Here is a 14,461-nt window from a genome sequence, read left to right as displayed (position 1 = left end):
AACAGAGATGCGGAGACATTTCTTCAGCCAGAGAGTGGTGGGCCTGTGGAATTCATTGCCGCAGAGTGCAGTGGAGGCTGGGAAGCTAAATGTCTTCAAGGCAGAAATTGATAAATTCTTGATGTCACAAGGAATTAAGGGCTACAGGGAGAATGCGGGTAAGTGGAGTTGAAATGCCCATCAGCCATGATTGAATGACGGAGTGGACTCGATGGGTTGAATGGCCTTACTTCCGCTCCTATGTCTTATGGTCTAATTAGAAAAACAGATTAATAATAATTTTAAAAATCAATATTCTAAGCTACTTCCCCGGTGTTCTGTTCATTTGGCCATACAATACATTTTTTAAAGAATCTTAGATTAGACCAACTTTGGTGGGAAGTTTGACTGATTTATCTGTTCTGGATTAATCTCACCCTTGGAGACCATATTTTTGATCTGAATTGCAGTCTCCCTTGTGTGTACAATGATCCTGTGGGTTTAGACAGCTGATGAACAACAATTGTGTTGGCCCTTAATTCCCTATTTCCATTTTTTCCACCAAGTGCTGGAAGAGGCCACTTTCCAATGACAGAGTGTGATGGAAGCCAAAAGGTGATGGAAACCCAACTCAAGTGTTTGTGCTCCAAGGAAAATTGACTTTTGTTAAAGAAGAAAACCAAATTCAATTTTCAATTATGTATTTATAATTATTAAACAATTGATGGCAAGGGCATACTTTGGATAAAGTATTATCTTACCTCTTAGACATTGCTTCCTTTTAGCATAGTTCTATTTGTATTCATTTAGACTGCTATTGATAGAGCTTTTGTAATGACTGTGATCCTAATGGTTATAGCTTTTAATTTTATTCAGAAGTAATAATTTGCTGTATTTATTATTCTTAAAACAGTGTGTAGCAGCATTTGCCGTTTCAGCTGTTGCATCTCAGTGGGAAAGAACAGGAAAACCATTTAACCCACTCCTTGGAGAGACGTACGAAATGATTAGGTGAGAAACTTATACAAATATATCAGCTTACTAACTTATTTTGTTTCAACCAGTTAAAATTGATAATTTTTTGCATGTCACTCTTTAGTATCATTCTGAGAAAATTGAGTAACATAAAATAAAAACAGTGCTGGAGAGACTCAGCAGGTCTGGCAATATCTGTGGGGAGAGAAACATAGTTAACATTTCAAGTCCACTAAAGCCGCCTCTTTCAGACTCCAGTTCTAAAAGGAGAAAGGAATAGGAATTCACGCTGGCAGTGTTGAGATGAAATGGAATGAGGTTGGAAGGGTAGGTGCTTGTGTGGAGCACAAATACCTCACGTGGACCTTGGGGTTAAATGACTTGTTTCTGTGCTGTAAATTCTATGTTGGCCTCACTTATTCATTCTCATTTTTGAAGCAACCATATTGTGTTCAAGGTGTATTCCAGGTTTTGAGGAAGTCTTAGAGTCATACAACACGGAAACAGGTCCGACCAGTCTGTGCCGAATATAATCCCAGACTAAACTAGGCCCACCTGCCTGCTCCTGGCCAATATCCCTCCACTATTTTCCTATTCATGTATCTATCTAAATGTATTTTAAATGTTGTAATTCTACCTGCATCCACCACTTCTTCAAGAAATGCATTCCACACATGGACCACCCTCAGTGTAAAAAATTTGCCTCGTCTTTTTTAAATATCTAGGAAGAGGTTGAAGAAGTTAGGGCTGTTTTCCCTGGAGCATTGAAGGCTGAGGGGTGACCTTATAGAGGTTTATAAAATCATGAAGGGCATGGATAGAATAAACAGACAAAGTCTTCCCCCTGGGATGGGAAAGTCTGGAACTAGAGGGCATAGGTTTAGGCTGAGATGGGGAACCTAAGGGGCAACGTTTTTACTCAGAGGGTGGTGCATGTATGGAATGAGCTGCCAGAGGAAAGTGGTGGAGGCTGGTACAATTGCAACATTTTAAAGGCATCAGGACGGGTATGTGAATAGGGAAGGTTTAGAGGGATGTGGGCTAAGTGCTGGCAAATGGCTCTAGATTAGGTTAGAATATCTGGTGGACATGGATGAGTTGGACTGAAGGGTCTGTTTCCGTGCTCTACATCTCTATGACGGTATGATATCTCTCCTCTCACCTTAAAATTCTGCCCCCTAGTCTTTAAATTCCCCACTTTAGGGAAAAAACAACTACCATCAACTTTATCTATACCTCTCATTATTTTATAAACGTCTAATAGCTTGCTTCTCAACCTCTTCACTCCAGTGAAAGAAGTCTCAGCCTTTCTTTATAACTTTAATCTTCCATACCCAGCAACATCCTGGTAAATGTCTTCTGAACCCTCTCTAGCTTGATAATATCATTCCTATATCTGAGCGACCAGAACTGGACACAGTATTCCAGAAGAGGCCTCATCAATGTACAACCTCGACATAACATTCCAATTCTATACTCAAAGGTCTGAGAATTGAAGGCAGGTGTGCCAAACACCTTTTTAACCACCTGTCTATATGTGACGCTCTCCTAGTTCTACAACACTACTGAAGGCCCGATCATTAATTGTATGAGCCCTACCCTTGTTTGTTATATAAAAATGCAATATCATATATTTATCCATCTGCCATTTATAATCTCTTTTATAATCTTAGATACCTTTCACTGTCTACTATGCCACTAATTTTGGTGTCAGTGATCTGGACTGACCGTCCAGTTCAACACTGAGGACATTTTGACATGTGGAATATGGTGCCTTTAGAGAAGGAGTTAAACTGACTCCCAGGGTAAATGTTGATAATCTGAACATGCTATTTGAAAACAAGTCCTGGCCATCGATTTCTCCCTCAGCCAAAAGCATACAACAGATGTGTACAGGCATCCCCCACTATCCAAAAGTAAAACGTTTCCAGGAAACCTTTCGAAAGCTGAAAATGGCGTAAAGCAAAGATGCATGATTTATATGAGAAAAATGTTGCAGTTTTTCGTAAAAGTGCAAATCCTCTTCGAATTCGTGAAAACAGGTACTAGTGTAGGTTTTGTAAAAGCAAAGTAGTACCAAGAACAAAGAAAATTTACAACCCAGGAACAGGCCCTTTGGCCCTCCAAGCCTGAGCTGATCCAAATCTACTGTTTAAACCTGTCGGTCAATTCCTAAGCATCTGTATCCCTCTGCTCCCCACCTACTCGTGCATCTGTCCAGACACATCTTAAATGAATCTACTTTGCCTGCCTACCACCTGGCAACGCGTTTCAAATGCCCACCACCATCTGTGTGAAGTACTTGCCGCGTGTATCCCCCTTAAACTTTCCACCTTTCACCTTGAAAGCGTGACCTCTCGTTATTGAATCCTTCACCCTGGGAAAAATCTTGTCTTTATCCACTTTGTCTATACCCTTCATGATTTTGTAAACCTTAATCAGGTCCCCCTTCAATCGCCTTTTTTTTCTAATGAAAACAAACCTAACCTGCTCAACCTCTCTTCATAGCCAGCACCTTCCATACCAGGCAACATCCTCGTAAACCTTCTCTGCACCCTCTCCAAAGCGTCCGCTTCCTTTGGTGATGTGGCGACCAGAACTGTACACCGCAGTGTAAAGCGAATATTCGAAAAGCAAGCGATACCTGTACATGGATTCTTCTTGTGTCTTCACCTACGTAGCAAAAAACACTGTTTCAAAGTAGTTCACAATTCGTAAAATGCTTTGGAACGTGCTGGTTCATTTTCAAATGCAAGTCTACCTGGTTTGTACACAGTTTTGTGCAGAGTAATTATACACTTCTGTGAAGAGGCCAGGATGTGTGTGAATGAGGCACGAATTGGTCATTTTAACTCCCTCTCTATTCCCCTTGAGATTTGTATTTGTCACATCCTTTTGACTGAGACCAAGAATCTGTTCACAGAGAGTGAAGAACGTGGAACTTGCAACCACGTGGAGTTGTGAAAGTAAGTATAGATATATTTAAGGGGAGGCTAGACAGACATCTGACAAATAAGCAAGCACATGGTTACCATGATTAATTTAGATGAAAAATGGAGGAGGCTTGCATTGAGATGAAATATCAACAAAGATTAGTTGGGCTGAATGATCTGGGTTTTTTTTGACTCTTCATCCCTGGAATTCAGGGGTCATTAGCTAGGCCAGCATTTATCGCCCATTGCTAATTGGTCAGAGGCTAGTTAAGAGTTGACGAAATTGCTGTGGGTATGGAGTCACATAGTAGGCAAGGCAAAGGTGGCAGTTAAGTGAACATAGCAAATCAGGGCAAAACTTAGTTAATGGTAGGGCCTTGGGGCCTGTTGCCGAATAAAGAGACTGAGGATGGAGGTGCATAGTTCCTGAAAGTGGAGTTGCAGTAGATAGGGTGATGAAGATGATGTTTGGCACACTTTCATTCATTGGTCAGTGTGCTGAGTACAGGAATTGGGAGGTCATGTTGCAGCTGTACAGAACATTGGTGACACATGTTTAGACCACTGCATTCAATTCTGGCCTCCCTGCTGTAGGAAAGATTTTAAACCTGAAACATCTTTCAGGTGAAAGGTTAAGAAATAAATTACAGGGATGTTGCCAGGGGATATGAATAGAGAGGCTAAATAGACTGGGACCTTTTTCCCCGGAATGTAGGAGAGGGGTGACCTCAGAGGTTAATAAAACCATAAGAGGCATGGATTGGGTGAATAGCCAAGGTGTTTTTCCCAGGGTGCAGAAATCCAAAACTAGAGGGTATAGGTTTACGATGAGTGGAGAAAGATTTCAAAGGGACCTGAGGGGCAACGTTTTTACCCAGAGGTGCGTATATGGAATGAACTGCCAGAGGAACATGTTAAAGGCATTTGGATGGGAACATGAACAGGAAGCGTTTAGAGGGGTGTGGGCCAAATGCTGGCAAAAGGGACTTGGTCAGTTGAGGAAACTTGGTCAGTATATATGAGTTGAACCAAAGGGCCTGTTTCAATGCTATATATCTCTATGACTGTGTTAGGGAGCCGTTTGGGTTTTTCCCTAGCAAAAGTAATGGTTTCATGGTCATCACTAGACTCTTATTTTCAGATTATTATTGAATTCTGTCATGCTGAGATTCAAACCCAGGCCCCCCAAACATTTACCATTGGACAATCACTTACTCCCATTATGTGCTTGACTATCCTTTGTAACCTATAGAAAACATCTTAAGCTCTGTGTTTTGCTCCAAGTCTACAGTAAATCCAAACAATAAGATTAAGTTAGGCTGTGAAGTATTAATTTTCAAATGCATAAAGTTTTCTTAGTTCTGAAGTACCTGTACTTATTTTTGTATCTTGAATTGGTTAATGTTATGGTCACCTGTTCTTTTTTTCGCAGGCAGGATCTGGGATTCAAGCTTATATCTGAGCAAGTTAGTCACCATCCTCCCATCAGTGCATTCCATGCTGAAGGATTTTCTCAAAACTTTGTTTTTCATGGATCCATATACCCAAAACTCAAATTTTGGGGGAAGAGTGTGGAAGCAGAGCCAAAAGGAACTATGACATTGGAGCTTTTAAAGTAAGCGATAAGCATGTAAAGTTAATTAAAACAAGTGGATGGAATTAAGGTTCAGCTATGATCAAACTAAAAGGTGGAACTAGCTTGAGATACTAAATAGCCCCCACTTATTCTGATTTTTTTTAAACTCACTAGATGTGGGTGTCACTGGTTGGTCCAGTATTTATTGCCCAGGAGAAGGTGGTGGTCATGAGCTGCCTTCTCAAACCCAAGCAGACCAGTCAGTGTGGTTGGAGGGAGTTCTGGGATATTGACCCAATGACACTGAAGAAACAGAGATATTTCCAAGTCAAATGTGTAGTTTGAAGGGAAATTTGTAGGTGGTGGTGTTTCCACTTACTTGCTGCCCATGTCAAGGTTAGCTAAGTTGGATGGTCTGGTTTATGATTGAGTGTGTGTTGCTGGAAAAGTACAGCAGGTCAGGCAGCATCTGAGGAGCAGGAGAATCGATGTTTCGGCCTGGAGCCCTTCATTCCTGAATGAAGGGGATGGAGGGCTCTGGCCCGAAACGTCAATTCTCCTGCTCCTTGGATGCTGCCTGACCTGTGTTTTGCCAGCAACACACTCTTGACTGTGATCTCCAGCATCTGCAGACCTCACTTTCTCCTATCTGGTTTATGATACAGAGTAATGCCAACAGTGTGGGTTCAATTCTTGCACAAGCTGAAGTTACCATGAAGGGCGCTCCTTCTTGAACTCTTGCTCACCTGAGACATGGGTAAAATAGTTTAAAACACCATCAGTTGTCTTCCTGTAATAAGATTATGGCAATTTTACTTTATATGGTAAGGGTTGTAAATTTGGAAAGTGCTGCTAAGGAGTCTTGGTGAATTTCAAGAGTGCATCTTATAGGTGGGTTCTTTTTCAGTTCACTCATGGGTCATGGTCACTGCAGTATTTATTGTCTGTCCCTAGTTGCCCTTGAAAGGTGTGGTGAGCTGCCTTCTTGAACTGCTGTAGTCCATGTGCTGTAGGTTGATCCACAATGCCCTGAGGAAGGGGATTCCATGAATTTGACCCAGTGACAGTGAAGGAACAGCAATATCTTTCCAAGTCAGGATGGTGAGTGATTTGGAAGGGAACTTGTAGGTGGCGATGTTCCCATGTATCTGCTGCCCTTGTCCTTCTTGATGGAAGTGGTTGTGGGTTTGGAAAGAACTGCCTGAGGTGAATTTCTGCAGTGCATCTTGTAGATAATACACACTAACTGCCGCTATTGAATGTCAGTGGTGAAAGGAATGGATGTTTGTGGATGTAGTGCCAATCCAATGTGTTCCTTTGGTGTCAAACTTCTTGAGTGCTGTTGGAGCTGCACCCATCTAGGCAAGTGGGGAGTATTCCGTCACACTCCTGACTTGTGCCTTGTAGACAGTAGGCAGAGTTTGGGGAGTCAGGAGATGAGTTACTTGCTGCAGTATTCTTAGCCTCTGACCTGCTCCTTTAGTCACTGTTTAAATGGCGGGTGCACTTGTGATTCTTGTCAATGGTAATCCCAAAGATGTTGTTAGTGGCGGAATCAATGATGGTAAGCCATTGAATGTCAAAGGTTGATGATTAGATTGTCTCTTATTGGAGGTGGTCTTTGTGTGATGTAATGTTCCTTGTCACTTGTCAGCCCAAGCCTGGATATTGTTCAGTTGTGTTGCTTTTGAACATGGTTTGCCAGGGGGTCTGAGGAGTTACGTATGGTGCTGAACATTGTGCAATCATTGGTGAACAGGCTATTGATGAAGCAGCTGAAGATGGTTAGACCTAGGACACTGCCCTGAGGAACTTCTGCAGAGATGCCCTGGAGTTCAGATGCCTGACTTTCAACAACAACAGCCATCTTCCTATGTGCCAGGCATGACTCATACCAGCAGAGAGATTGTCCCCATAATACCCATTGATTCCAGTTTTGCTAGGGCTCCTTGATGCCACACTCAGTCAAAAGTGGCCTTTATGTCAAGGGCTGACACTCTCATCTCCCGTCTGGAATTCAGTTCTTTTGTCCATGTTTGAAGCAAGGCTGTAATGAGGTCAGGAGCTGAGTGGCTCTGACAGAACACAAACTGGGCAGGTTATTGCTGAGTAAATGCTGCTTGATAACACTGTTGATGACCGCTCCATTACTGATAATTGAGAATAGACTGATGGGGCAATGGCTAGCTGAGTTGGATTTGTATTGTTTTATGTATACAGGTCAAACCTGAACAATTTTCCACATCAGTTGGATTCCAGTATTGTAACTATGCTGGAGGAGCTTGGTTAGGGGAGCAGCATGTCCTGGAGCAGAAGTCTTCAGGAATGTTGTCAAGGCCCTTAGTCTTTGCAGCATCCTGTTCCTCAAACCATTTCTTAATATCATGTGGAGTGATTCACATTGACTGAGGATTGGTATCTGTAATGCTAGGGACCAGTGGAGGATGCAGAGATGGATAATACTTGGTACTTCTGGCTGAAGACTTCAGCCATTTCATCAGCACTTACATGTTGGGCTCTTCCATTGTTGACAATATGAATATTTGTAAATCCTCCTCTTCCAGTGAGTTGTTTAATTGTCCACCACCATTCATGACTATATGTGGCAGGACTGGCTGTGGGAGTGCTTAGTTCTGTTTGTCACTTGCTGCTTATGCTACTTGGCATGTATGCAGTCCTGTTTGGTAGCTTCACCAGGTTGACACTTCACTTTTAGGTATGGCTGGCACTGGTCCTGCCATAACCTCCAGCACTCTCCATTCAGGCCAGGGTTGATCTCCTTAGGTTGCAGATTGTGCTGGAGTACAATGCTGCTGTTGATAGTTCTCAGCACCTCATGGATGCCCGGTGTTGAGTTCATAGATGTCATAGAGCAGTACAGCATGGAAACAGATGCTTCGCTCCAACTCGTCCATTCTGACCAAATATCCTGAATTAATCTACTCCCATTTGCCAGCATTTGGCCTATATCCCTCTGAGTTCTTCCTATTCATATACCCATCCAGATGACTTTTAAATGTTGTAATTGTACCAGCCGATACCACTTCCTCTGGCAGCTCATTCCAGACACACACCACCCTCTATGTGGTTCCTTTTTAGATCTTTTTCCTTTCACCATAAACCTGTGCCCTCTAGTTTTGGAGTCCCTCACCCTGGGGAAAACACCTTGGCTATTCACCCTGTCGATACCTCTCATGATTTTATAAACCTTTATAAGGTCACCCCTCAGCCTCTAATGCTCCAGAGAAAATAGCTCGAGCCTGTTCAGCCTCTCCCTATAGCTCAATCTTTCCAACGAAATCCTTAAACCTTTTCTGAACCCTTTCAAGGTTCACAAAGTCCCTTCTCTATGAGGAAGACCAGAATTGAAAGCAGTATTCCAAAAATGGCCTAACCAATATCCTGTACCGCTGGAACATGACCTCCCAACTCCTATCCTCTATGCACTAACTCCTATCCTCTAAAGGCGAGCAAACCAAATGCTGTCTTCACTATCCTGTCTACACGTCAGTCTAATTTCAAGAAACAATGAACCTGCACTCCAAAGTTTCTCTGTTCAGCTCCCCAGGATCTTATGTCCTGCCCTGATTTGCCTTTCCAAAATACAGCACCTCACATTTATCTAAATTAAACTCATCTGCCACTCCTTGGCCCATTGGCCCATCTGATCAAGGTCCCATTGTACTTTGAGATAACCACCTTCGCTGTCCATTACACCACCAATTCTGGTGTTATCTGCAGACTTACTAACCAAACTTCCTATGTTCACATCCAATCACTTATATAAATGATGAAAAGAAGAGGTCCCAGCACTGATCCTTGTGACACACTGCTGGTCACAGGTCTCCAACCTGAAAAGCAACCTTTCACCATCACCCTGTGTCTTCCACCTTCAAGCCAGTTCTGTATCCAAATGGCTAGTTCTCCCTGTATTCCATGAGATCTAACCTTGCTAACAAGTCTACCATGAGGAACCTTGTTGAATGCCTTACCGAATTCTGTACAAATTATGTCCACCACTCTGCCTTCATCAATCCTCTTCATTATTACTTCAAAAATTCAATCGAGTGAGTGAGTGTTGGAAGTCTGTCCTATTTACCATGGTGATAGTACCCCATCACACAATGAAGGGTATCCTCATTGTGAAGGCGACTTTGTCACTTTGTGGTCACTCTGTCCGTTACTGTTATGGACCTGCACTCAGCAGATTGGTAAGGATGAGGTCAAGTATGTTTTCCCTCTTGTTCCCTCACCACCTGCCGCAGACACAGTTTAGCAGCTCTGTTCTTTAGGACCCGACTAGCTCGATCAGTGGTGCTGTTGCCGAACCACTCTTGGTGGTGAATGCTGAAATTTCCCACTCAGAGTATATTTACGTTCTTGCCACCTTCAGTGCTTCCAAGTGTTGCTCAATATGGAGGAATATTGATTCATTGGCTGAGGGAGGACGCTACATGGTAATCAGGAGGTTTCCTTGCCCATGTTTAACCTGAAGCCACACGTCATGGGGTTCAGAGTCAGTTTTGAAGATTCTCGGGGAAACTCCTTCCTAACTGTGTATAATCTCTGCTGGGTCTGTCCTGCTGGTAGGGTCTGGGTTGTTGGCTGTAAGCTGTGATTATGTCAGGCTGTTGCTTGATTAGTCTGTGAGATAGCCCTCCCGATTTTGGCAGTTGCCCCCAGATGTTAGCGATGAGGACTTTGCAGGGTCAACAGGGATGTTTCTACCGTTGTCTTTTCCAGCGCTTAGGTCGATGCTGGCTGGTCTGTCCAGTTTCATTTCTTTTTTGAACACTTGCTGTTGAGCATCAGAAGTAGAGAGTGGATGTCAGTGCAGAAACCCTTCCAAATGCTCTTGAGAACCAACCTGCTTTCAAGTAAATGTTAAGTTTCAGCTGCTTTGGAAACCACAAGTATTGTTATGCAACTTGACTTGATGAATTTGGTTGTAATATGTATAAACAGCGATAAAGAACATTTAACAGTTTGCTTTCAGGCAAGCTGTTCAGAATATTAAATTTGAACTCTTGTAAACTGGTCTTGGATACTAATCCAATGCTCAGCAATGGGTATTTTGTACCACTGCAGTTTACCTTCACTTACGTCCCCATCAGGTTGTAAAAAGAAAAGGTAATTGTTTACTAATGGTTATTACAAGACTGCATTCTTGTATAAGGATTTGGATAAATTTGAGTGATTGCTTGAGTCCAAGAAATGTGCTTATGCTTTCATATAACCTACATGTACCCCTGATTAGTAAGAGGACCTTGTCATAAGTATGCATTAAGCACAATTGGAGTAGAGTTGGAGAAGAATGAAGAAACCAAAGAGTTGTGTGTTCTCACCTCAGTCTTGGAATCAAATCTTTATAGCTGTTTAACTTAGAAATCAGGTTGGTCTTTGTTAAATGTGTGACAGATAAGTTTGTATCCTTAGCATAAGCCAAGGGGAACATATAATTAATTACGCAGACACAAAACATTTATAGATTGGCAGTGTTTGCTGACACCGGCAACTGCAAGCAACTACGCAAACATGTTCATCAGGGAATGCATGGTTCTAAGCACTGATGCCATCACATGGAATCGGGCTTCAGTGGGTTAGGGTTAGGATGCCAGATGTGGGACCCCTGGACTGAGAAGGGATGAGGGCCCAGAAGCTGGGGAGTAGGGTGGTACAAGAAGGAACCGAGGCATTGTTCCCCTCTATCTCCCTCCTGCACTCCCCTCCAGCTGTCTTCCATCCCACCTCGCCTCTGGTGCTCCTCCCGGATCCCAACATTCCCATCTACCACTGACACACTTGTCTACATACATACCATTTAAAGTGGTGCATAGCACTCATGCAATGATATCAACAAAAGTAGCCTTTGCCTACAGAACATCAATCCATCCGCTGTCAGTGATTTTTATTTTGGCTAAAGCTACATGCTTCCTTAGATTGCCAAATAGAAGATCATTTGTGCATTTGTTCCATTTTTAACAGCGTTATGAAGGACCTATAAAGTGCCAAATTTTACATTGATTGCACACATTCAAGTGTTAATTCAAAACACCTTAATTGGCAGGGGACCTTCCTGATGCCTGAAAGGCTGGCTGAAATAAATTCAGGTTGGCTTGCACCCATTTCTAGTCTGTGGTACAAAATTGCAGGTAATAAACTCAAAAAGCCCAGATTCAACAGGAATGTGATACATTTTGGACAGATCTGTTCTGTAGCACGCAGCTCATTAAGAGTAGCAAGAAGTTTTTAATTCTGTATTTGGTTAAGCTATGATCCCGGCAGTACTGATTCAGACTACAAAAATGTTCCGATTCTTAGTCGTAACCTTTCTTATCTCCATGAGCATATGGACAGTTTCTTTTCTTTTGCAAAGAAATAAGCTGGCACACAAAATGAAAGGCCAGAAATTGTAGAAATAACAGGTAATTTAAAGAAGGACATGACTTTCTCTTTCAGATCCTGATGACCCTGCTCCATGTGACAGCATTTGAGATTAATGTTTTACTTTTTCTCACAGGCACAATGAAGCTTACACTTGGACAAATCCGACTTGTTGTGTCCATAACATTATCGTTGGTCAGCTTTGGATTGAACAATATGGAAATGTTGAAATAATTAATCACAAGTAAGAGTGAATGAATGACATCCTTCAGATTTTCAAAATTAGTGCAATTTTAAGATGTAATTATGAAGATGATTTTTCCACAGAACTGGGGAAAAATGCATTCTGAATTTCAAGCCATGTGGCCTTTTTGGTAAAGAGTTGCACAAAGTTGAAGGTTACATTCAAGACAAAAGGTAAGCTTAATCTGTTCAGACGGTTATATTTAAAGATAATCCTTTGCCCTTAATGCTGTGGTTGATACCACGTCATCTGAAACATTGCAGCAATGCTAAACCTGCTGTCTAGCTTCAGCTCGACAAATTCTGCTAGTCACAAAGCAGTTATGCATCACGCCTTAGAAAGGTATTTGGGAATACAAAGAAAAGATAGATGTATGTAGTTACATTGCAGATCAACCATGATCACATTGACTGACAAAACAGACTTGAAGAGTTATGTGACTTCCTTCTGTGATTTTGTTCCAGTAATGCTGCTGATTTCAAATAACCTTAAAAATAAGGTAGCTGGATGTTTATTTATACATCTAACTTTTATCATTACTTTAGCTGCACTTGTAACAAATAAGGTTATTGTGCCATGCTAAGTCAACCACACCAGTACTAACACGTGTACATTAGGATGAGAGGAGTCATAGATTCATAATGCATGGAAACAGACCCTTCAGTCCAACTAGTCCATGCTGACCTAGTTTCCCAAAACTAAACTAGTCCCGCTTGTCTGCGTTTGGACCATGTCCTTCTGAGCTTTTCCTATTCGTGTACCATCCTCTTGACTTGTCCCACCTGTCAATCTTCCTTCCCACCTATCTGCTCCAACCTCCTCTTCAACCTATCACCTTTACCCCCACCTCCATCCACTATTGCACACACAGCTACCTTCCCCCAGCCCCTCCCCCTTCTGTTTATCTCTCCACCCCCAAAGCTCCCAACCTCATTCCTGTTGAAGGGCTTTTGCCTGAAACGTCAATTTTCCTGCTCCTCGGATGCTGCCTGACCTGCTGTGCTTTTCCAGCACTACTCTAATCTTGACTCTAATCTCCAGCATCTGCAGGACCCACTTTTGCCCTCTGCAGAATATAGGTCTGGCCCAGTCAATTTACTCTTTTCTCACTGAGTTAGTTATTTTGTTGCTCTCCATCTGAGGAAATGTGTCATTTTGTAGGTAAGGTGGTCAAAACAGCGCACAGTTGCCTTCAGAAGCATGAGGTCACTGTCATTACACTGAATACATCAATGTTGTTCTGACTTAGGATTCAGACAAGATACTCAGGGAAACCTGTCAGGACCACCAAATTGTACCGGGGTAGTATCATACAGGTATCTCACGACAGGTATGATACATCCCAAGTACAGTTTTCTTATTTGTATCTTGAAGTCAGTCTGATTTGGATGTTCAATGTCTATTTCACAAAACCATGAGCAAGAATTATAAGGATTCTCTATTCTCAGTGAAGAACTCTTCCTATTCCTGGACCATCCTGGGAAAAGAACAGCTCCACACTCTCACTATAAATCTTTTTCACACTCCTGATATAAAATACCAGAAGTTTCTATGTAAATCTGATCAAATGAATGAGACTGCCCTCCATTATTTGATGTACTTCTGATTCCCATCACAATGTGGTTTCACTTCCATTTTCATTTATATGTTCCCCTCCCACCTCCCCCATTAGGTTAGATTACCCTAATCATACTGTGCAACATCTACAAGGCACAAGTCTTGGCACAAGGAGGGTGATGGAAAACTGTCCAATTGTCTGGATGGGTGCAGCCCCAAAAACACTTGACACCATCCAGTACAAAGCCGCCTGCCTGATTGGCAGCACATTCACAAACACCCACTCCCTCCTCCATCGATGCTGAGTAGCTGCAGTGTGTATCATCTACAGATGCATTGCAGTGACTCACCAAGGTTCCTTGCAAACCTGTGACCTCTACTACCTAGAAGGAAAAGAGCAGCAAATAGGTAGGAGCATGTAAGTTCCCCTCCCCAAACCACATGACATCTTGATTTTGGAATTCTATCATCATTCCTTCACTGTCACTTGGTCAAAATCCTGGAATTTCAACTTTAGCAGCACTGTTGGTGTCCCTTAACTACATGGACTTCAGGAATTCAAGAAGGCATCTCAAGGGCAAGTAGGGATGGCCAACAAATGCTTGTCCAGCCAGTGATATTCACATATTGTGAACGGATTTGAAAGTGTGTGGGCTTATTCAAGGCAAATTTCAGGACTGCAATGCAGCTTTAGTACTGTTCAACTGAAAGAAAATGTTGGCTGAACAAGCTCATGCTTTTATTCCATCAGCAGAGATGAACATCATATAAAATCTGAGTATTCATAACATAATCGTCAAATGAATGCATTGC

General features: G+C 42.3%; 1 protein-coding gene across 4 annotated transcripts in view; it reads left to right on the top strand.

Moving 5' to 3' along the window:
• Nucleotides 1–14,461, top strand: part of osbpl1a (oxysterol binding protein-like 1A) — a 205,354-nt gene that overhangs the window by 169,418 nt on the left and 21,475 nt on the right. For all 4 annotated transcript variants that reach the window (XM_043687612.1, XM_043687608.1, XM_043687611.1 and 1 more), the window contains exons 20-23: nt 893–990; nt 5,320–5,502; nt 11,984–12,091; nt 12,175–12,264. In XM_043687612.1, the coding sequence (XP_043543547.1) occupies nt 893–990; nt 5,320–5,502; nt 11,984–12,091; nt 12,175–12,264 (479 nt within the window). The remainder of the gene's footprint in view (nt 1–892; nt 991–5,319; nt 5,503–11,983; nt 12,092–12,174; nt 12,265–14,461) is intronic.

This window comes from Chiloscyllium plagiosum, chromosome 4, assembly GCF_004010195.1.
Source record: "Chiloscyllium plagiosum isolate BGI_BamShark_2017 chromosome 4, ASM401019v2, whole genome shotgun sequence".
NCBI lineage: Eukaryota > Metazoa > Chordata > Chondrichthyes > Orectolobiformes > Hemiscylliidae > Chiloscyllium > Chiloscyllium plagiosum.
This window is presented reverse-complemented; position numbering and strand designations above follow the sequence as displayed.